At 45.2% G+C, this 22,501-nt stretch overlaps 7 protein-coding genes across 7 annotated transcripts; 3 read left to right on the top strand and 4 right to left on the bottom strand.

The window, feature by feature from the left end:
• Positions 1-922: 922 nt before the first annotated feature.
• V1516DRAFT_684533 (uncharacterized protein) lies at positions 923-5,362 on the bottom strand (the record flags this gene model as incomplete). The annotated part of the gene is made up of 2 exons (XM_066923565.1): positions 923-3,700; positions 3,764-5,362. The coding sequence occupies 2 exons, from the start codon at positions 5,360-5,362 to the stop codon at positions 923-925; spliced, it is 4,377 nt and encodes a 1,458-aa protein (XP_066779394.1).
• A 1,304-nt stretch (positions 5,363-6,666) lies between these two features.
• V1516DRAFT_672124 (uncharacterized protein) lies at positions 6,667-7,688 on the top strand. The gene is made up of 2 exons (XM_066921696.1): positions 6,667-6,855; positions 6,911-7,688. The coding sequence occupies exons 1-2, from the start codon at positions 6,810-6,812 to the stop codon at positions 7,666-7,668; spliced, it is 804 nt and encodes a 267-aa protein (XP_066779393.1). The 5' UTR covers positions 6,667-6,809; the 3' UTR covers positions 7,669-7,688.
• Positions 7,689-7,833: 145 nt separating this feature from the next.
• V1516DRAFT_672122 (NLI interacting factor-like phosphatase-domain-containing protein) lies at positions 7,834-10,081 on the top strand. The gene has a single exon (XM_066921695.1). The coding sequence runs from the start codon at positions 8,187-8,189 to the stop codon at positions 9,783-9,785; it is 1,599 nt and encodes a 532-aa protein (XP_066779392.1). The 5' UTR covers positions 7,834-8,186; the 3' UTR covers positions 9,786-10,081.
• Positions 10,020-10,795, bottom strand: V1516DRAFT_672121 (uncharacterized protein). Its single transcript, XM_066921694.1, has 3 exons — positions 10,639-10,795; positions 10,519-10,580; positions 10,020-10,464 (listed from the first exon to the last, which is right to left on the bottom strand). Exons 1-3 carry the CDS (start codon positions 10,742-10,744, stop codon positions 10,042-10,044), a joined length of 591 nt encoding a protein of 196 aa, XP_066779391.1. The 5' UTR covers positions 10,745-10,795; the 3' UTR covers positions 10,020-10,041.
• Positions 10,796-10,935: 140 nt separating this feature from the next.
• V1516DRAFT_672117 (uncharacterized protein) lies at positions 10,936-14,256 on the top strand. Its single transcript, XM_066921693.1, has 2 exons — positions 10,936-11,497; positions 11,573-14,256. Exons 1-2 carry the CDS (start codon positions 11,316-11,318, stop codon positions 13,956-13,958), a joined length of 2,568 nt encoding a protein of 855 aa, XP_066779390.1. The 5' UTR covers positions 10,936-11,315; the 3' UTR covers positions 13,959-14,256.
• Positions 14,257-14,313: 57 nt separating this feature from the next.
• On the bottom strand, positions 14,314-16,562 carry V1516DRAFT_621637 (eukaryotic long-chain fatty acid CoA synthetase (LC-FACS); the record flags this gene model as incomplete). Its single annotated transcript, XM_066919534.1, has 2 exons — positions 14,314-16,293; positions 16,359-16,562. 2 exons carry the CDS (start codon positions 16,560-16,562, stop codon positions 14,314-14,316), a joined length of 2,184 nt encoding a protein of 727 aa, XP_066779389.1.
• A 354-nt stretch (positions 16,563-16,916) lies between these two features.
• V1516DRAFT_620160 (NUDIX hydrolase domain-like protein) lies at positions 16,917-18,192 on the bottom strand (the record flags this gene model as incomplete). Its single annotated transcript, XM_066919476.1, has 3 exons — positions 16,917-17,530; positions 17,620-17,642; positions 17,714-18,192. 3 exons carry the CDS (start codon positions 18,190-18,192, stop codon positions 16,917-16,919), a joined length of 1,116 nt encoding a protein of 371 aa, XP_066779388.1.
• Positions 18,193-22,501: the final 4,309 nt, after the last annotated feature.

The following is a 22,501-nucleotide window of genomic DNA, read 5'->3' as shown; positions in this document are numbered from 1 at the left end:
AACATTTCGCAGAGGGATATCATATGATCAATGTAAAAGTTTATGTATATCAGTCTCAAGGTAGTTTTTCAAAAACCAATGAATTATTCAAAGTATCATACATTCTGGGTCGATCTCAATACTATTGCATTTTTTTGAACCCGCAAATGGAGACAAACAAATGGAAATCAAGCTCCAAACAATTTGGACGACAGGCATTCTAAAAATTTCAGGCAATATATGGAATAAAATAAATGGCAAATATAACAGACAATAAAAGACACAGTTTCCATACATAAGGACATACTACATGATTAAAGTTAAGACAAAAACGAATGCGATCTCACACCACCTGCCGTCCTTGCACAATCGGTGAACTCTGAAGATACGGATCGATAGATGCATCGTCTTCATCCTGTCGAGCGGTAGACGCAAAAGATGATAATGAAACTCGGTCCGTATCTGGCTCAGGCGAGGTTATCGGAATCTGATCATCTTCCATTTGATATGAATACTTCCTCGTGTTACCTAAACGAATTAAATGTTAGCGACTCTCTCTTTCAAATGGTGGACAACTCAAGAACTTCTATGACTTCAAAAAAAAAAAAAAAGTAAAAAACCAATAAATTCAAAGAAAAAAATAAAAGGAAAATAAACTCAAATCAAATCTCATCCACGTCAATTAGCACCTACAGAACAGACAAGCTCCTGAATTTGCGTTGATCAAGTAGCATCATTGTAACGAGATTGAAAAATTGGGAAGTTCTTTCCACAGAGATAAAGGAAAAATCAAAGAAATTCGCTGGAACTTTAGTGCTAATTGAAAAAATAGTAGAAGATAATATCATATCACGAACGCCAAGTTGAAAGATCATGTATCACCTTTCATACAAATAACAAATACTTCGAAAACAGGAATAAAACAAAAAAGATTAGAAAAAAATCACTCGGGTGTCTGCTTGCCATTATATAACCTATCCGACTTCGCTGTAGCACTCTCTGAACCTGTCGAACCAGTATTGCTTGAAGATCCAGTTTGTGCTATCGCTGCGCTATCCCCAAATATATCGTCCTTATCCACACTATTTAATTTTTCTGCTCCATGAGATCCCGCTCGCAGTCCTCCAGTGATAATTGCATCTGGATGCATGTCTTTTAAATAGTCAAACGCACCCAACCTAACTTGCTCTCGAATAATATCAATATCTAATGGGAAGAAAAGTTTCTGCATGCAAGTATACACGAAATGAGGCAACAGACAAACCGCAGAAGAAACTAAGACAGTAGCCCAAAACGATAGTGATCCGTAAACTTCCGATGCTGCACCATAGAATGCTGCAGAATAAAGGAAAACAGTGTACACTCCTGTCCAAAAGAACAGAAGCACAATGGATAATACAACAACGAAACAGAAAATCCAATCAAGACGATATTGATTCAATAGTACATAGACATTTGCGACAACAATTGCGGAAGTTGCCGCTACAACTCCCATGGATTCCCGTTGATTTGTACCAAGGCCACTCATAGTAGCAAAGCCACCAGTGTAAAATACCAAGTAAGTGAAATAGAAGCACAATACCGATTGTAGCAATCCTTGTAACATGTAATACCAAAACTTTCCCTGGGTCCATTCTAATCGGAGAATACCTCGCTGATACAATTGGGGAACTGCCAAACTAATTTTGTCATCGACATCCTGATCAAGAATACCCATGATAATAACTGGTAAGGATGTAAAAGCCAAGTTATAAAGCATAATGTAGGTATAATCAAACAAGTAAGAACCATCAAAATCATTATAGATCTGATACCAGAACAATGTGAACGTAAAAATAATATTTTTATAAAAAAAGTTGGCAATCATCTCGGCCAATCGGCGATAAGACCAGCGACCATGTACGAGCAATAGACGGCTCAGGAAGCGAAATTGTCCGATGGCATAATCCGAAGACATGACCGCTTGGCGGCCTTCCTCTCCAGCAATACCAACACCGATATCTGCCGCCTGAATCATGGCAACATCATTGGCTCCATCACCTATTGCAAGCGTCATAACGTCTAGACCAGTCTTGACCATCTTGACCACAGCAGCCTTCTGAGCTGGCGAGACACGACAACAAAGAACAGCTTTGCAGCGCTTGCAGAAAAGTAAAAAGCGCATTTTTAGTGCCTCATCAAGCACGAGTTTAAGTGCATCACCATCAATGACTAAAGCGTGCGAAGGAGGCGGTGGTGAATGGTCAGTTTTGGCTTTAGCCAGTTCCTCCAAAGTACCATGGACTCCAAACTCACGCTCTGAAAACTCTGCTAACTTCTGTGATGCTTCCTCTAACCCTCCTTCAGGGGAAACTTGGAAGATCATGACATTCATATCGTTTCCTAGAATGTTACACGAAAAGCCAATATTAATTGCCGTCTCAACTTTGTCTCCTGTAAGGACCCAAAGCTTTACACCAGCATCAGCAAGAAGAGAGATTGCATCTGGTACACCATCTTGCAATCGATCCTCGATAGCGGTACCACCAAGAAGAATTAAATCACGTTCGATACGGTCAGCCGCGAGTTCAATCTTCTCCTCACGGTCAGTAAGTGCTGCTGCGGCCTCATCGTATTCTTTGCTCCACATATTGTATTCTTCCTCAGAGAGGATCCGATGAGCAATGCAAAGCGTACGAAGACCTTCGTTAGCATAGCCCTCAAGATCGTCAGCGGTTGCAGCCTTTAGCTCCTCTTGGCCGTCCCGTCGAAGACGCGAGTAGATAATGGAATCAGCACCCTTGCAAAACAAAACGATTTCATTTGTTTCCGGAAGTCGAACAATTGCACTCATACGTTTACGAGTCGAATTAAATTCCAAAGTAGTCAAAACCGGATATTCACGAGTTTCGCCTTGAACATTCAAAATTACTCCTGACTGTGTACGATCAATAAACGAATATCCAACGTCGCGAGCAGTCGCAACTAGAGCAGCTTCATCAGGGGATTGAGCTTTGAATTCAATCACTGGAGGATCGTCAGATACTTTCTCAGTGAGAACTGAGTGACAAAGGGCGAGCGCCATCATAAAATAATCAACCGCATCTTGCTGTTCTTCTCCTGAGGCGCCCTTCAAATCAGCAATATACTGATCAGAAACAAAAGTAAGTTTATCTGGGTTGAGATATGGATTGTCATAGATAGTCTTCATATCTGCAAGCATTTGGGTGCGAGCTTCAGCTATTCGCTTTCTGGCTTTGGCTCCCTCAACTTCGACATCGAGACCTTGACGCTTTTGAATACCAGCCATTGCTTCAGTATATGCTTCTCCATAACTAACACCATTGACTGTAACCTTTTTGAGTTCCATAACATTTTGAGTCAATGTTCCGGTTTTGTCAGAGAAAACATATTCGATTTGTCCAAGATCGTCTGAAATATTCCAAGATTTTGGTGTGCAAGGATAGTCCACTGGTTCATAATACATGTAAGTGTCTGAATAAATAAAAAACGCTTGAATAGTTTTGATGATCTCAATGGAAATATAAAGAGAAATTGGAACCAAAGACTGAAATAGGATTACACCTGTCCAGAAAGTGACGAGACCATCGACGGCAGGAGTACCACCAATCGATCCAAATTCAAACCACTCGATTGTATTATCATTTTTCCCCCACATTATGCCTTCAACTACACCAGAAATAAAGCAGATGATGAATAAAAGGGCAAAATTCAGAATGACCTAGTACATGTCAATAATGAACTGATGAATCAAGAACAAACGGACACCAAATGAATTACTTACATTCCAATTTAGCTCACGAGTAATACGAGACCGTTTACTCGGTGTCTCGCCAGCGTTTAGCATAATCTTAGTTTCCACGCCAGTAAATAAAACGATACCGATAACCCAGTCAGTATTACGTAAAGTGCAGCCACGAAGAAGCATGTTGTTGATAGTGAGCGGTTCGGCCATGTCAACCGGTGCCGCCTGAGGATCCGAACGAGAAGTTTGCGTCCAACGTAAAACACCGGAATAAGAGTAAAGATTTGGATGTGGAGCTTCCGACTCAATAACAAATTTAATCTGCTCACAATCCCGAGAGTGCTTGATACCATGACCACAACGAACAGCCTGACGAACCTTTAAATTCGTTTCGCCATCTAAGTTTTTAGTTTCGACATAACAAGCACCATCACTATCAGAAGTTGACAAAACAATAATATCGGCCGGAATTTCATCATCATTTCTGATGCGAACTATATCACCGACACGAACGTTTTTCCAAAAGTTACGTTTAAAACGAGCAGTTCCAGAAGCATCGATTGACCTATCAAGAATATGACCATTTTTAAGGTCAATTGAGGGCCTCAGAGCTTCAGGAGCAGAGTATGCATCATAAGACTGGGGATCAAATGGATCACCGAGAGGTCGTGTGTAAGAACGACGAGACATATCGTGCATTGGATAAGACTCCGATATGCGATGCTCAGTCATTTGTGACTGAATCGTCATGGTGCGATCCATATCATTGAAATCGGCATCCGAGAGATTATCATCGTTTGCAGAGTTTTTAGAGTCGCCATTGGGATAAGCCTTCTTACCTCTCTTAAAAATTGTTCGCTTGATGAAACGCAGAAAACGTAAAGAAACACGAGTAGATGCTTTCTTGATTCTACGCCAGAGTGAGATATTGACATCAGAAACATTTGAGTTCGTCCAATGTGAAAGGATCTGGGTCGGACAGTTATTTAGTTCAAGATCAAGAACTGTTCTGCGATAGTCTTCGATGGCGTCCTTGATTGCAGTGATTGTGACAATGACGATGAGAGGAACAGCGGCCAAACCTGGATTGGAAGCACCAAAAATAGAGAAGATGGAAAGAATGTCGATGAAGAGGAAGTAGACGTTAGCAATATTGTGGAATTGGAGAAATAAATTTTTGGGGACGAATGTGAGAGGTGTGTATTTTGCGGAGCGAGTCTTGTTTCTCGGATACGAAACCAGAGGAACTCCGTTCTCGTCAAGATCTGTGGCCGGAAGAGGTTGATTGACGTAAATGCGACGGTGAGGAAGGTCTTTGACGGGAACACCAGCATCGTCTCCCTTGTTCTCACCACTCGAAGAAACTTGAAAAATGGAAGACTTTGGACGGTGATTGAGTCCAGAGATGTGAGATAAGCGTTTCAGACGAGCGGACAGCCGCTTGTGCTTCCCGTTTGGATGTCTGATGGACGCCCATCTGAGACGACGATGCTTGTGGTTGTTTGAGTAGAGCGGAACGTCAGGCGGTGACGACGGCGGCGGGGGATAGATGTAGTGAGAATCATTTGCCGACGAATCGATAACAACGTGGGCCGGGACCTTTGCTGGCGACGCAAAAGGGTCGCTATTGTCGGCCATGGCAGTAGAGAAAATCTATCCCAACAGCGCTGTATGAACAGCACGAAGACAAAGAGTAGAGAGCGACAACTGAAAGACACTGAAACCCGGTCAGAAAAGCCGGGCTGCTTGCTACCAGTGTCGGTAAAACGGGACTTAGCTCAGTTTGCTAGCGGCGACGAAGTCGAGGATTTTTAGACGACGACTGAAACCGGAACAGACGGAAGCAACTAGAATATCTGCGTCGCTCTCTGCAGATATTCCGTCTCGAAACTGCAGTCTGCGCTCGTCAGACTGAAAAGAGAAAAAAATGCCGCCGAAACAAAGAGTCGGACGCAGAAAAGATTCGGACAGAAGAGCGAGCAGCTGTGCAGCTGTGCAACAAGGGGGGGCATCGACCGCAACAAAACACAGCCAACTTGATGACGGCCACGAAAAGGAAATCTTGGGCGGGCGCACACGCACGCGCTGTGCAAGCCTGCTGGGAGGGCTGCGCCGCCATCGCGTCTCGGGCTAGAGGCGGCGCAGCGCGGGTCTCGTGTGATCAGGTGACTCTGCAAAGAGTGCTCCCAGCTGGGGATCTTAGTGGCTGAGGGAGTCGAACTTGTCAGCCAAAAATGGCGAGCCGCTTGTAGCGGTTGAGTGGGCTGGGCCAAGCTGCGCTGTGCGCGGATCGAGAGCGGCGCCTGACAAAGGCACATCTAACTAGCTACGAAGACAAGTACAAGACAAAAGTAAAATAATTAAATACAAATATAGAATTCAAAGGCAATTGCAGGCACATATACAAGAATTATCACATGCATACATGTTAATAGAAATCAAAGAAAGTGTGCTCTATGTTGATTATAAATACTAGCCTCTCAAACCGCAATTGATCCGAATTTACGCGTATGCGGATAGATGTCCTCACACCGTGTTCCTGAACCACACTCGCTCCTTCGCTGATTCCAAATTGGACGCCACAAAGCGACAGACCCTTGAATTCGCCGCTCTTGCAATTCCTAGGCCTGGTCCTCTATTTCAAACATCATCAGTGTTCTACACAGTTGATTCGCAAGACAACATCCATCCAACAAATCTTCTTACGCGTTCCATCTCCTGCTTTCTTCAGAATCCAATCCAGTACGCAGATCACTAAGTGGTTGCCCCTCTCCAGACCGCCTTCTCCTGCGCCTCTCAAGCTCTCTTCACTCTTCTCACATAGTCCCAACTTCGCTAGCAGACGAGCCGCATGATCACATGACCTTACCGAGGTTCCGATGGGGCGTTGCTCATGGTGATTGCAGGTGGTCGTAGTGGTGAGTGATCATGATGTTCCCCGCCTGCGATTAGATCTGATTGAAATATTGCTGTGTATCTGGGAAAGAACTATCGAATATACCATCTTCGGAATTGTACAGTATTCGACTGGACAGATTGGAACACCAGGTAGAGGTTATTTGGAAGTTAGGCAAGTTTGAGCGCTATGATCGACTTCACAGTAAAGGGGAAGATCGCTTTCGTATCTGGAGGTAGACACTACTCTGTTTGATCCACGCCTTCCTCACTGACTTGTTATTCTTATAGGTGGTCGCGGCCTAGGTTTGACAGCCACAAAGGCCCTTTTGGAGAATGGCGCTGCAAAAGTGTACATCTCCTCTCGTAATGCTGCTGCCTGTGCCCAGGCAGTCAAGGACCTCAATTCAATGCCTGGAATATCGGGCACAGTCATCTCTATTCCAGCCGATTTCACAAAGCTCGATCAAATCAAAAACGTTTTTGGACAAATATCTAGCGAGAACAACGGAAGACTGGATATTGTCATTGCCAACGCAGGCGCTACCTGGGGATCTCAAATCGATTCTCATCCTCCTGAAGCTTTCGATCGTGTCTTCAATCTCAATCTCAAGGGTGTGTTTTTGACCATCCAGCAGGCGCTCCCCCTGCTCGAGAAATCTGGCTCTGCTACTGATCCTTCCCGTGTTCTTATCATCGGTAGCATTACTGGTATTATGACTGCTTCTGGTGGCGGAGGAGGAACATACGGCTATTCAATTTCGAAGGCTGCAGTCCATCATCTCACTCGTCTACTTTCAGTTGAACTTGGTCCAAGAAATATCACTGTCAATGCAATTGCTCCAGGATTTTTTCCTAGTAAGATGGCTGATGGACTGATATCTGCAGTCGGCAAAGACAATCTCTCAGAAGCAAATCCCCGCGGTCGTCTAGGCGAGCCCGAAGATCTGGAATCGCTTACCGTGTTTTTATGCTCAAAAGCGTCGTCCTACATTAATGGAACCATCATCCCTCTAGACGGAGGGTTCCATTTAGTTTCTAAGTTGTAAATATAATTTTAAAGGTAGAATTCGTAGACGAATGATGTGTACTTTGCTCAGAAATCCCTCCCACAAACCCCAAGCCATGTGCTTGCAACGGCTTTCTGGCTGTGCTTGACTATCAAAGGCCAGATGCCGCTCACAACAGTCAATTTGTCGGACTGTCAGAACGAGATCTCAACAGAATTCACAAATCAGGGAAAAATCTTGTTCCAATTTAGCGACTTATCATTGCTTTTGGGACTGTCGTTGATTCTTCTTGTTGCTGTCTAATTGTCTCTCTTTTGATCAGTCCAATCTAAGTTCAGTTTGTACCGAACTCGCCCTCTGCTTGCATTACAGTTGCTATTCTAGTGTATCTTAGCAAGACAGACGTTCAGTTGCTCACTCCGCCACCTGAAGCTGATTGCTAGGATCCGGCCCTCTGTTGTCAACAGATTGTTTAATTTCAAGTTTTACTCAATTCCATCACTTTCCAGTCTCATAAATTACTTGTTCGTCACATTGCCTGTCATGCTTTGTATTCGATGAACTCCATCCAATTTCTGTCGTCCCGCGTTGAGCGCGTCATCAGCGGCGCTCAGCAGCAACAGCAGCAACAGCTAGATTCAGACCAGAATGTTCGGGATTCCTCTGATATCATGTTTCGACCACAGAAGCTGGGACATGATACTTCCAGCCTGGAAAATATCATCAATCCAGGCCAGCTGACCGATTACAGCCCAGAACATGAATCCCGAAAATTATCTTCGCAATCCGAACAATCCTCGTTATCGTCAAATGATACAGACTCTGTCTCGTCTCTGGACTCCTCATTATCCGAAACAAAGACTACGAATCCCTCCATCTTGCTCTCCTCTGGCCCGGTTTCGTCGGTATCGGGTTCTCCTCCGAAGACGAAGGGTGGACGGCCATGGCTTTGGTTTTGGCTAGTCCCAATATCACTGCTGATTCGTTTGTTCAAGTATATCTATACTGCTTTGGCTTCTACTCTCGGGGCATATGATGAAACAAAAGGAATGGCCGCCGTTTCAGCGAGTAGAAGCGGTTCGACCAGTCTTTCGTGGGACCACAGCATCGCATCAAACCAAAGTGATTTTACGCGAGCACCAAAAATAGATGAAGAATTTGAGCCAGAGGAACCGGTGGATGCACGATTGCTGAGGCGTCCCTCCTTGCGGTCGGCAACACGAAGTTCGTCTACCGCATTACAATCTTCGATCGCGAAAAAGTCCGAGTGCACAAATTCAACATCCTCCTCTGGAGGCCTGGAGTCTTCTCCTGATATATCCGATGATTCTTTACAGCATCGGAGGTCTGTGCGAATTCGTCTGTCCCAGACTAAGCCACCAACCTCACCAAATCCTTCCAATTATTCATCATCTCCCGAGGCTTCATTTACTTATTCTTCCTCTGAAGATGGTGACACCTCGGCCAGTGACACATCATCTTTACGCTCATTTTCCAAACGTCGATTATCTGCCAAATCTGTCAAATCCCCTACTTCTCCTCGATTGCGTCCAACCAAATATCCACATTCACTTCCTCCTCCTCGACCTCTCATTCCACGAAATCCACCTCCGAAAACGCTTATCTTGGACTTGGACGAGACATTAATCCACTCGATGTCCAAAGGAAGTATGCTTGCGGCCTCTCACATGGTTGAAGTAAAGCTGGACAAGCAGCATGCTATATTGTATTATATCTACAAGCGACCGTTTTGCGACCTTTTTCTTGAAAAAGTTTCAGCTTGGTATAACGTCGTTGTTTTCACGGCGTCGGTGCAAGAATACGCCGATCCGGTTATTGATTTGCTGGAGCAAAATCAAAAATATTTCAAAGGTCGATATTATCGCCAGCATTGCACGTTTAGGAATGGAGGCTATGTAAAGGACATCTCGGTTGTAGAAGCTGACTTGTCCAAAGTTATGATTATAGATAACTCGCCCATAAGTTATTTATTCCACGAGGATAATGCCATAGGGATAGAGGGATGGATTAATGATCCTTCAGATCATGATCTGCTTCATTTGCTGCCTTTTTTAAACGCAATGCGATACGTGACGGATGTCCGCACGTTGATTTCTCTTAGGGCAGGTGAAAGTGCTTTTTCCAATTTATCTTGAACGCCAATTGCGCAATACCCTAGGAAGATTAGAGTTTGAAAGTGGAAGCAGGATTACAGGAGTTTGACAATATTATCTACATTGGTTTTTGTGTTTTGGATGTCGTCATGCCTTTTTTCGGAGGATTCGTCCGCGAATTCTGACGATCATGTATATTTTTATTATTTTCCCAATCAGGATTTCTTCCCAGTCTTAGAAGCATGTGAGAACTACTTAATGCTAGTCTAATTTTGATTGATGTATGAAAAAAGTTTATTCAAGCACCTTTGTACTTGTATCTGAATTTTTCTAAGCCGTCGACATCTCCTTCCTGCATCCAACCTCGTACTAGTAATACAGACAGTAGACACCCGAGTGGACTGAACCATAGGTAGTCAATTCCTAATAAAGGAGAAAATTTGATGAAAGCAAGTACAGCAATTAGAGAGCTCAATATAGCATTGAGAACGATCAGTAGCTGCTGCTGTGTTAACTGTTTGCCGAAAATATGTATTGACGGCGACACAGCAGCAAACTCGCTAGGAGAAACTGGAGTTTTGTGGATGACATAGGCTGACACTAGAAAAGAAGTTAAAGCAGAGAAAGTCAAAAAGTGACCTGCGTCTGCTCCATCATAATATAGTGCTGGATGAAAAAGAAAGATTGGTGTTTGAAGTAGCGATATAGTGGTGAAAGCGACCTGAGTCGTCAGTTATCTATACAAGATACAGTCCGTGTGAAATTCCCAACATACTTTGTATCTCTTATTGATGATTTCATTTTCTTCGCGTAATGAGGATATCAACTCATCTTGCTCTGTAATCTGTCAGCTATCTATAATCTCTAAACTGAACAGACATGTCTCTTTGCTCACGTTGTTCGTCGAGATACACGAACTCTCCGTCTTCCTCTGCGCTGTCATAATCAGTCAAAGATACGCTCTGAAACTTTTTCCGCCACTGATTCCTGATGCGTGACATTTTCGTCCGCAAATTCAGTCTCAATACGACTATAACTAGAAATCTCGATTTGTTAATTCGTTTATAGCTGTCCCATTATAATGTAGTAGATGACGTAGCAACAGCTCTGGTCGAAATATCACGTGACTAGGACAAATATCTAGTAGTAAGTGCGGGTTTGGTCGTCAATATCTAGTTTCGGCAGTCTGTGTCGCGCCTCGTCGACTGGGCGAAGTTTCTGTTCTTGGTGATCGTAATCAATTTATGGCGGTGAATCTTGACTACAGATATCGGAAAGAATTAACAAGCGGAGTACCGAAACTAAAATTTTGGATTCAAGATTTTCTTACTTCAGATTTTTGCTATCCTAGGTTGTACGATTAGTATTTACGTGATAGTCTCCTCTGTGGTTCGCATCCGGATTTGAGTTCTTTGAAGTGCCGGGATTCGGGTCATGAGAACAGCAACTCAGCTGCTGTTCTGATCATCCAATAAATTCACTGTCTTTGTGTTTGTAGTGATAGTGCTTTGGTCATTATAAGTGCTTTTTTTTCGTGTATCTTGACGGCAGGACGGCAGGCACTGTACCATAATGACGACCACGGTGACCCCTCCATCGTTATCCTATTTTTGCATTTTTAATCCGACCTTCTGCTACGACGACGATACACTTCTGGATCAAATATTCTTTTTCACATCTCGCTCTGATATTGTCTCGTCTGATGAGCAACTGCGCAAGGTCGGGCTTATCCAGGGAATTATTTCATTTGCAAGGTATGATTCCATATTCTTAGTACTTGGCTGTAATTTGATTAGCATTTGGTTAACACTACATTCTCTTTACTGCAGTGACTTTTCCAACCGCAAACCGGTCGAAATCGTCGATACGCGCAAAACGCGTACTGTTATAGTCGAGATCGAACCCAACTGGTGGTTGGCCTTATGTGTCAACTTCACAAGAATCCAATCTCCAGTCTCGAAGTCGTCTTCATCTTCGTCTGGAAACAATAGCAATAATACTAGCAATGCTTCTACATCCTCTGGTTCAAAGTCCTCCCCAGCAAAGTCTACAAGCTCGTCCAAATCGAATCAGAATGTCATAAAGTCAGGCGTGCCAGGGTCCGAACCTTCGAGTGTGTCCTCCTCCAAAGGAAGATTTTCCTCGTTCCGAAGGAGAAAGGTTGAGCTGCGTACAGATTATTCGAGAAAAGAAGTACCAGGATGTAGTGTTCTGCACTCTCAGCTGATTCGTGGGTACAGTCAGTGGAAATTGTTATACGGCCGCTTCCCCCCGTCTTATGTCCGCGATGAGGCCAAGGAAACAGCAGCAAAGGCTCGCCGGCGACGGATGAAAGAGAGAGAGGATGATCTACGGAAGAAAATGACGGATCAAGAAATTGAAGATGCTGAAGAAAGCCGTGATACTTTTGCACAAGATGTGGGGTCGCCTGGGCCAAGCATTCCAGCTATTGAAGTCCTGACAGAACAAGAGCGGGAACAGATGGCCAGAGAGGAAGCGGAGCTAGATGAGATGGCTTGGTTTCGTATGGATCTCCAAAAGTTCTGGAGCTGGTGGTTACACAAATGGGAACTCTACTTATCCAGTACTTCGACATGGGGTGGATTAATCAACAACTCATTTCTTGCTAATGGATTAGTCCTTGGATCATTACCGACGCTCAGTTTCTCGTTTATGGACTATGCTAATGGAATTAAAATTGGCGGGCCTGGTCGCATTTCCGATCTTACTAGTGAAACCATTCGAGCCATTGTAAAGCGCGAAGAAAAGAATGGGATGGTTGATCTTGTTATCACGCGTATGAATTCATTTTCCATTGTCGCCCCTGGAGGAAGTTTATTACGCAGTACGAATCCATCAGCATTGCTCAATTCTTCAGCAGCTGATACAATTTCAATTAATGGCGATCGGGCTGATGCAGAATCTCTGTATTCTGTGAAAGATGCAGATGCCATTTCTATAATGTCTTCGCGTTCTCGTCGGTCTAGGTTTTTTGATAAGCCGCCATTAGCGTCAGAATCAATCGGAGCGATATCCGAATATGGTTCCGATGGAGAAGATTCGTTGACATCTCAGGATGCTTTGATCGACGAAGAGCGAGCCATCGAAGAAGAAACCCGAAATGGTTGTATATTTCAAGGGGTCGGGTATATTTCACGGACTTCTGTCGCGGAATATTCTCGATGGATAGTAGACAATCATATTTTTCCTTCTCCAACAACAATTGAAGGAGTGAAGTGGAGCCTTTACGCGAACAAGGAGGATCCCATGTGGCCATTTTCAGCACTCATGTTTAGTTATAAGAATGGATATAAGCGCCCAGTTCCGCTGAAAATTAAGAAAAAGAAAAATAAACGGTCGAGCATTGCATTCACATCGGAAATTGCCGGGAGCATATCAAATGGCAAACACGGAGCAAATGGGTCATCTGGAAAGCTAGGCGATCTTCTTTTACCAAAATCGAAAACTGAGATGTCACAGTCTTTACTGAGTAAGGTATTGTCAGGGTCGACGTCGACTACTTCGGCGAGCGGATCTGCTTTGACTGAGAAGATCAGAGAAGTGAAGGATGATTTATCTGATGCAAAGTTTTTGGTTGGTCTACAGGCGGATTTAGATATGGATGCCATATTCATTGATGAAGATTCTGATGAAGAAGACGGCGATCGTGGGAAGCCCGAATTAGAAATCACAGCGAGGGAAGTTTATATTTTGCGTAAGCGAAAGAAGAATCGAGATCGGTTCGGATCTGTTGCGCTACAAGCACAAGCGCAAGTTCGCGCTGCCAACGCAGCAGCTGCTGCTGCTGCCGCTGCATCGGCGGCAGAGACCACGTCTGCTGGTTCACCAGAAGAAAATGCTGAGGAAGAGCCCGAAGTAACTATCCTTTCAATTGACGGTACGGCAGCCGGAGATGAGATCGAAGGCGAAAGCACGGTGAACACATCGTACGACTCTATAGAGACGATTACGCCAGAATATGCATTAGATGGAAAGCGTGGATTGCGATCGTCGACTTCACCAAAACCTTCGTCGAACAAACTTGAGAAATTATTTGTCGTAGTCTACAAGCGCGCACCTTTAATATTTTCTGCCTTTTACGACGCTGAGAAGAGTCAGACTGCTCTGAATAATGCGGATTATTACAAGTCGCTACATCTCCGATTAGGAACTCTTGTTGAACCTATTTTCGAGGATCTAGAAAATAATATTTAATTCGTCTGTTACGGTCGTCGTTCTGTTTGATTCTATTGGGAGTCTTTTGGGTTGGGTTTCGTTTCCTTCAAGTGTTTATTGTTGATTTATGCTGGAGCTTCATTAGGTCCCTTCTGACAGCTTGATGTATTATTTAATTTTCGTGCTGTTTCATATGGCCCATCGTAATTTTGTGTTTGATTAGCAGTCTGTTCTCAATGGAACAGCAAATAGTGTCAATTTTAACTTCTAAAATACAAGGACCAGGTGAAATTCAGAATTTCGAATTAACTCCACGGTTCCCGACTAATCCTAAAAATAATATTTAAAAATGAAAGCCAAAGAATAAGAACCCAGCCGAACAACAAAATCAGATTTACTGCAAACTAGAAGACCGCATAGTCGCAATCTTCCTGGCTGGTTGTACATTAATTGGCGACGCATACAGCTCGGATAGTACATCTTTGAAAAATGAGGCTGCAGCAGGCCGTTTAAGTTTAAGAGTTGGCGTCAGAACATTGGTTTCGATAGTAAAAGGGTCGATCATGAGTTTTATGTGCTTGATTTTCTCGTAGCCCTGCAATCCTACTTCGGCTGCGACCTGAAGCAGCTCCTGCATCACAGCCTCAACAACTCGGCTATCGTCACAGGCATGTTGCAAACTCTCGAGATCATTCGCGGAAATTTCAGCGTCCAAAATTGAAGACGCAAATGGCGCGAAAGCTAGTGGTTGAATGGCTCCGATTGCAACGAGATAGGGCTGCAACGAATCACCGTGCACAAAAATCATTTGTAGTAACGGACAACCAGCAAGATACTTGTTTTCAATCTGCTCTGGAGCAACGTATTCACCCTGGGCAAGTTTGAAAAAATTCTTTACTCGGTCAATTATGTACACTCGGCCTAGATCATCGATCGCTGCAACATCACCAGTACAGAACCAACCATCATCATCAAACGCTTCCTTGGTCCGCTCGGGATCATTATAGTACTCGCGGAACACAGTCGTGCCGCGAACCAATAGCTCTCCCCGTGGATAAGGCTTATCGGTCACGTAATACTCCAGCTCCGGCACGCTTCGCAAACGAACCTCGCTCGTCAGTGCCGGAGGTCCACAATGTCCCGTAGTAAAATCCTCCGGCTGCGCTAGCATGCATGCACCATGAGTTTCAGTGAGTCCATAGCCTTGACAAATTGGAACACCAAACGCTGCACGAAGAAACTGATGGGTATCTGCTGCAAGTGGCGCAGATCCACTGATCATGCTTGCCACACGGTCCATACCAGCATTAGCTCGCACTTTCTTGCAGATCAGGCGGTCCCAAAGCCAGTGGTTTGGCGATTTCTTCCGTTTGAGCTGTTCCAATTTCGTCTCAAGTCCTTTCTTGGCAATATCGGATCGGAACCCAGTGCTGTGCACAGTCTTCGCTTTCACAGCAGACTCGAAACGTGTCAATAACCGGGGCACAGATGTGAACGCTGTAGGCCGGACTTCAAGTAAATCTTCCAGAATCTTGAGTATATTCCCACGAAAAAAAGCTATCGATGCACCTGCAGACATCGCAACACCAAGCGTAACCCGCTCATAAATATGTGCCAATGGGAGATATGATAGGACTGCATCCACAACGTCGTTGCTGGACCGAGGAAGATGTGAGAATGCTAGGGCTAGCGATGCAACGAAATTTGCATGGGTCAATACGACTCCTTTAGGTGATGAGGTGGTACCAGATGTATAATTAATAGTCAGTATGTCCTGGGGCTCCGGAGGACTATGAGCTTTCGGATGCTGGAAACCGAGTTCTTCCACCTCAGCCATAGTATATATCAAAATAGACTTCTCTTTCGCCCATGCCTTCAGAATGTCCTCTTTACTTTCTTTAGGCGAATCCTCATCTGATTTCAGATCATCCATAGAAATGATAACTTTTAGGTTCGAAAGTTGATCGGCAATTGTTAGTATTTTGGGAATATGAACCAACGAAGCTACCAAAATCGGACTTTCTACTGCTTTCAAAATAAACTCGCTCGATCCAGGACCCAGATTATCATATAGAGGAACGACAATCAGATTATAGGCATGACAAGCCAGGTCGGTAATAATCCACTCTGGTCGATTCTGCGAAAACAAACCGATCGCATACTGAGACTGCTTGGCATTTCCTAGTAGCTCATCGTTCAAGTAGCATAGCCCCGCCCCGAAATTGGTGCGTCGCTCGGCCACTGTCCCATAAGTCTGCCAAAGGTATGGAGACCAGATTTCCTTAGCCCGATCAATCAGAAATCGATGACCAAGCATATTTCGCTCGGGATAGGTGGATGCCGCGTGTTCAAAAGCGTCATATTGGGTTCTGATCTAATATAAGTGGTCAGAAAAAAGCCCAAATTGAAACCCATTAAAAGGTCTTGCTGTCATCTTACTTTAGAATGTGGTGTTTCCATTAGCACATCTGGCCGGGCAGCATTACGATATATGGCCGTGTGGTCCGACGTCTCGGTTCCCGGAAGAGCAATTCCTTGTTTCTGGCCCTCAGGCATTCGAATCACTGGAATATTATCTTTATCAAGTACTGGAGCATCGAAAGGAACTGGAGCAACCAGCACCTTCTCTGTCGACGTGGCCATCTCGGTCGATTCTTGGATCATCTGAAGGGGCTAAAATTGCGTAAGTTGAGAAGTACGAGATTGGCTGTGCAAACTGCAGACCATTCAGAAAATCACAAACCCGAAAATCCGCCGACCAAGTGTCTAATAGCCAGCTTGAATTAGCAACGCAATCTGCGATAAGAGTATTGAATTCAATTCTGTTCTGGCTCATCCCAAGTCGGGACTAGAACTGGAATCTGGCCTGAGACAGCATAATCTTCAAACCCCTGATTATGCTGACATTATTGCCTATTACGGTAGCATTATTGTCTTTGCCTCGATATACAACAAAGTCTATTGAGCAGATTTCGAAATAATAATTATACAACCAGTTCAAGAAGTAAGCGCGAAAAGTTTTTTACCTACTCTTACTCCAATAATCGTGAACGCAGCTATTCGTACAGTGAGAGCTAAAGCTATGGCTACTTTGAATGCCGAATAATACTGATCAATCAGTACTCCCTCAGGTTTTTCCTGATCTGAATTCTGTGTCCACCTAGCTTCTAAAGACAAGAGTCCACAGTTTGCTTGATGTTCAAAATATCTTCGACCTAGTAGCTCAACAAACAGTCGAGTATCTATCTGCGTTGGGATAGGAAGTTGAGGAAGTCGGCCGCGTGAAGTTGGTACTAAAATAGCAAGAAAGTCAAGCAAGATACTGTGAGTTAGACCCCAGATTATGACAGGTGGCCTTTGTTTGTTAAAGTTGCCGTAGACCGATTCCTGAGGAATCAAAATGCCAGCAAAGCTTAACGACCCGATGGTGGAGGCGACTAGAAAGGCTAATGGCGGGAAGATACTCGGAAAAAATGAAGTCCCCAACGGTCGAGTGAATCGAGATTGACTCGAAGGATCAAGAAGATACGAGATAGGAGCCCAGAACACGTGGGCTACTTCAGATTCTTGCAAAATAAGCTCAGGATAGTCGGTAGATCTGAGGACAAATACTACGACAGGTTAGATCTCCATGACAAGAGGTACCAACAGCTACAGAAGACAAGAATAGTAGGTAATCTACCTGCGGGCCAAATCATACCAAAAGTGCTTAAAATCATTATACTAAAAGAATAATCAGCTCGGTTGCTATAGGAGGTGGAATTGAGGATACGATCAAGACCAGAACAACTTACATCTTCCCACCCCAGCGCGTAGTCACGTAACGCTGCCGTAGAGGGCCAATGTAGTCAGCAAATTTATCGAGATCAAGACCAACTTCTTCAAGGGTTTCGCGTTTTGCTGTCGCTAGATCTGATGAGTCACCAGGGTCTCTTCGACCACCCGGGAAGGCGACATGGCCCGACCAGCGGTCCGATTGCCTGAAGGCACGTTTGATGAACAAGACTTCTGCATCTCTGTAATCAACCAAGCCATCTTGCGACAAAATAGCCGGCCCAGAAAGGCTTTTATGCGAGGGTGGCAAAATATCAGCGGAAGTTGCAGGAAGACTCGAGAACTTGAGAACAAGAGCAACAGAGGCATGACGAATGTTGCCTGGCGAGGGCTGTACAGACGGAAGATCGAATGAGGTTCGGCCGGCAGTCACTGAGGACGACGACGCAGGAGCGTCAGTGGCAGAAGCTAACGATTCGAGGCATTCCCGGATATCCATGGGAAAGTATTCCGGATGACTTGCAGATTCAAGTTTCAGACAAAGCGGCAAAATGAAGTCACAAGGAACAAAAAATCAAAGATTCGCGCACAAACGCAAACAAAGTACAATACTAATCCATATTCAAAGCATCCGGAAAACCCTCGCCGGATTATAGTTTACACGTCCAGCCAACCTTCTTCCAGCCAAGATGGTCTCGAGCCGCACGTTATGGTCAGCTTCTTGTGGCTGTGCAATGGGAGTACTACGGAGGTTCGGGTTCGGTAAAGCTAGGCTAGGTCGTCGTATGATCTCGGCTGTTGAAGGAGCTCGAGGAAAAATAGATAAGAAGGTTTTGCAAGGTGCAGGACAGCACTAAGAACAAGAGAACTGGAGGTTGAGAACACAAGAACACGAGAAAACTTGAAAACGAGAAGGCGAGAATTCAGAAGTTGAGAAGTGGCCAGTTCGAGGACAAGAGCATGTGAAAGAAATGACAAAAATTGTGTAGAGTTTAGAAAAACTGGATCGACCAGGTTTGATCGACAAGCTGGCAAAAATAGTTTATATCTGAAAGTAAAATACCTGTCCACCTGCATTGTAGGACATCGCTAGCTTTCTACAGCAGGAAAAAAAATTGTCCAGCTAGTTCAGCAGCATATTATTTGTGTACTTGCACAGTTTCTGTCCACATGTTTCTCATTGAACTTGATTTCTCTGATCTTCCACTCGCTTCCGGTCAGATCCGCTCTCTATTCTATTCTCTTTCCTATTTGTTTAGTTGTATCAAAACTCGCCTGATCGAAAACTGTACTGCCGCGGCAGAGCGCTCTACCACCGATCTTCCCGCCTACACTAAGCTCCCTCTTCCAATAGAGCTCAGACTGACCCAGATCAGTAGACATGTCCACGTGATGAGGTACTGTGGCTCAGACAACTTTTAGATAGACCAACAGCGGCAGGTGACACAGTCACGCAGTAAAGAAACCGCCAATCTGCCTCGAATAATCTAGAAAAATGGATATTGAAAAAAGGTGGTATGAAGTCGGATCACGGAACAGTAGTTCGTACAGTAGTTTTGAAATGGCTCTGAAGTAGCAAGAGCGCCAGTAGCTGCTCTTGCTGCACCTCCTGGTCCTCCTGATCTGATCTGCCACTGCCACTCCAGCGCAGGCTTTTTCGCTATCGTCACGGTGTTCTTCTAGAGCCCGCTGGAACTATCTGCGCCACGACTGCGCCACTGCGGCTGCACTTCAGCTTCGAAAGCAGGTCCCGAACGTAGATGTACGAGGAAGACATGCTTTTTTTTTAATTTTTCAGTGTTATTTTCCTCACTAATTCAGCCTTCGACCAGGCTGCAGGGGACGCGCTGTAAAAGATACCGGAGTTAGACCACTAGACTAACCGCAACAGTGCAATCTGAGCACTTTAGTGGAAACAATTGCTCGCAGTTTGAACTACAAGACAGACTGAGTTTGAGAGACCGTTCGATGACGGTCCGATTTGTTCGTTCAAGCCCTCCGTAAGAAGGCTTTGCATTCAAATCTCCACTGCCTCAGTATCGTGACCATATCCAAAGACCGGTGTTATATTAAATGTTACTACTACACTACTGCACTATATTCACTCTAGTAGCCTCTGGCTATACGGCGCTGAGCTCAGTTCATGGCGGGTGCGATCGTTGCTCGCCGAAAATCCTCGTTGTAACGAGAAAAAAAAAACTGTCTCATCGCGTATAAAAATATATTCCACATGCTCTGCGTCCTGGCTTCCATGAAATATTCTCGTTTTCTGTTGCCACCCTCGCAAAACCTCGTAGAACTGCAGGACACCTGATTGTCTGTCTGATCTGCGGTCAACTGTAATTCTTCCACAGCATTCTCTATTTACTCTATTTGAACTACATATCCTGCTCTCTCTGCCCCCGTTCGCTATCTGCTCTTGTCCCTCTTTATCTCACTTCGCTCTGTCGCAGGCCGCTCTTCTCTCGACCACCCCTACATCTACTCCCTATCCTCTAGGCACCCTCGCGACCGCCCTTTCGCCGACATCTTCTCCTGCTCCCCGTGTCTGCTATTTCCACACATCCTCCCTCTCCGCCATCTTTCCGGCAAACACGAAATTCTACCCACCAGAGTTGCCTGCCACTCCGGAACAATAATCCGCAAACCCAAAGCTCGCTCAAGCCTGCCGCCTTCTTACGCACTCTTCGACTCCTCCCGGATCCCCTCGCCTCAAGGTTCGCCCTACTCGGTGCGCCACTACATCCCCGAGCCGCAGCACCGCCGTCCTAGCTGCCGTTACCAAGCTAGTACCGACGAATTCAATAAATATCAGATTCCCACCGTCGCTGCCTCTGCTCGCGTCCCTACGCTGAGTTTGTTCGCGCTCCGGACCGACAACTGAAATAGTGGCCAATCCTTCCCGACTGACCACGTCTTCCTCTTCTCCTTCTTCCTTTCCTTCTCCCCCTCCTCGCCCATTCTCCCGCGGAATGGGTTATCATCCTACAGTTCTTCCGTTAAATATATATACTTCTGCTTCGGCCACTTTCAACTTTCCTCCCTCCCTCAGCCTCTACTCGCCTATCTGGGACCACAACCGCGGCCATCCGAACGAGTTAAAATCAAGCTCTCACGACCTTTCAGCTCTCCAACAAAATCTCGCATTTGACATCCATCGGCGGTCAAGTCGAGCCCTCATGAGCCGAGAAAGAGCCAATTCGGATCCTCTTGACCCTCTCGACCAGACCTTCCACAGCCGTGACGATGTTTCTGCTCTTCCAGGCTCAACTACAACCCATGAGCTTCTGGACCAGCAATTTCAAAATCCACGACCGCCACCGTCCGCGAGTTCTCGTCAACAGCAGCACCAAGAAGAGCAGAATCAGCAGTTGATCTTTCAATCTCATTCAGCAGAGTCTGCTACTGATGCCAGTCTATTACCATTTGCTCCTCACCAGGCTACATTCACAGAAATGTTCTCTCATTCAGTGTCTGAAAATTCTTCTGATGTTCACAGTCTCGTCATGGACCAGCACCAGCAACAGCACGGCCCTATTTCGCAGGATTCAGCTCATGAAGCGTACTCTCATCAAGCTGTTTCGGCTTATCTGTCACAGGACTCATTCCCCACCTACGACTTTCGAACCTCAGACTCAATTCTAGGACTTGATCAAGAGCAAGTCTATCTTGATCACGAACCAAGTCCCCAACAAATAGTTCGCCCCCCGGACACTCCTTTGACACGGTATGCTTACCCTGCAGGCTTCCGCAGACCTCTCATCCGCTTGAGTCTACCTAGCATCTCTCCTCGCTTATTAACTAACGTCTTATCCTCATCTAGCTCATTTCGAAACTTTAGACCCTATTCGCCGTCTGTGATTGTCGATTTTGACAATGCACCTGTTAATCAAACACTGGTGGATCCGGCTGCTTCCTCAACTTCTTCCGCTCTGGAGCAAGCCACACATACCGCGCCGTCCAATCATGGAAGTATTAGCACAATCTCCGGTACCAATGTGTCCAATCGTGCCCCTGCTCTCGAATCCACAAGACCTCAGCTATATTCTATTCAGACATCGCAATCTGAAAATTCTGCTCTTGCTGGTCCCACCTCGTCCAGTCGAAGAGATTCCAGAGAAAGCATTAGTGCTTCAGTCTCGTCAACCTCGTCTTCAGTGGTTGACTTGGCCACAGCCTCTGCAGTTGCTGCTCGAGGAGCCATGAACTATCTAGCCAGTACGACCGCCTCATCCGCTCCTGCCTCCTCAGTTGGTCAAGGCTTATTTCATGCTAATCCTGACCTTGATCGCCGAATGGGTGTGACTGTGGGCTCCTCTCCAATTCTCAACTCTTCCACTAGGTTGTTCAATCCCACGGACCGTTCGTTACCAACGCCTCCAACCTCTCTCTCGGATGCCTCTCTGCAAGAACTCGAAGATGCTTACATCCAGTTTGTACTCTACTGCAACCCAATAGTTCCTGTTGATGCAAACACTTCCGAACTTAGACGGGCTTTCAGAAACGTTCCCAAAAGTGACGGCAAAGCGTTTCAAACGTCAGCCTTATTGGATCTACTCCGCCAATTTGAGTCTGGTGAAATAAAAACTTGGACCAGGCTTGTCACGGAGCTTGGGGTCGAACGCACTCCAGAACAGAGCGCCCAAAAAATCCAGCAGTACGCTGTAAGACTAAAGGTAAGTTTTCTCCCTCCACACTCTTCCCTTGCCCCGGCCTATTGTTTTACTTTCACACGAGCTTTTCCTCGCATTCACCCTTATTTTATTTTTGGTTTTTCTTTGGTTCTTATCCCGTTGCGGTGGTCACAC

This window comes from Lipomyces oligophaga (genome assembly GCF_038497815.1).
Source record: "Lipomyces oligophaga strain CBS 7107 unplaced genomic scaffold V1516scaffold_2, whole genome shotgun sequence".
NCBI classification, from domain to species: Eukaryota; Fungi; Ascomycota; class Lipomycetes; order Lipomycetales; family Lipomycetaceae; genus Lipomyces; species [Lipomyces] oligophaga.
The sequence above is the reverse complement of the archived record's forward strand: the minus strand, read 5'-3'. Positions and strand labels throughout refer to the sequence as shown.

Excerpts from the sequence above, each read along its gene's own strand:
- V1516DRAFT_672124 (XM_066921696.1), top strand. The coding sequence starts at position 6,810 with ATGATCGACTTCACAGTAAAGGGGAAGATCGCTTTCGTATCTGGAG. Across the intron at positions 6,856-6,910 it reads GATCGCTTTCGTATCTGGAG|GTGGTCGCGGCCTAGGTTTG; the intron begins GTAGACACTACT and ends TTATTCTTATAG.
- V1516DRAFT_672122 (XM_066921695.1), top strand. The coding sequence starts at position 8,187 with ATGAACTCCATCCAATTTCTGTCGTCCCGCGTTGAGCGCGTCATCAGC.
- V1516DRAFT_672121 (XM_066921694.1), bottom strand. The coding sequence starts at position 10,744 with ATGTCACGCATCAGGAATCAGTGGCGGAAAAAGTTTCAGAGCGTATCT. Across the intron at positions 10,581-10,638 it reads CGTGTATCTCGACGAACAAC|AGCAAGATGAGTTGATATCC; the intron begins GTGAGCAAAGAG and ends GACAGATTACAG. Across the intron at positions 10,465-10,518 it reads TCATCAATAAGAGATACAAA|GTCGCTTTCACCACTATATC; the intron begins GTATGTTGGGAA and ends CTGACGACTCAG.
- V1516DRAFT_672117 (XM_066921693.1), top strand. The coding sequence starts at position 11,316 with ATGACGACCACGGTGACCCCTCCATCGTTATCCTATTTTTGCATTTTT. Across the intron at positions 11,498-11,572 it reads GGAATTATTTCATTTGCAAG|TGACTTTTCCAACCGCAAAC; the intron begins GTATGATTCCAT and ends TCTTTACTGCAG.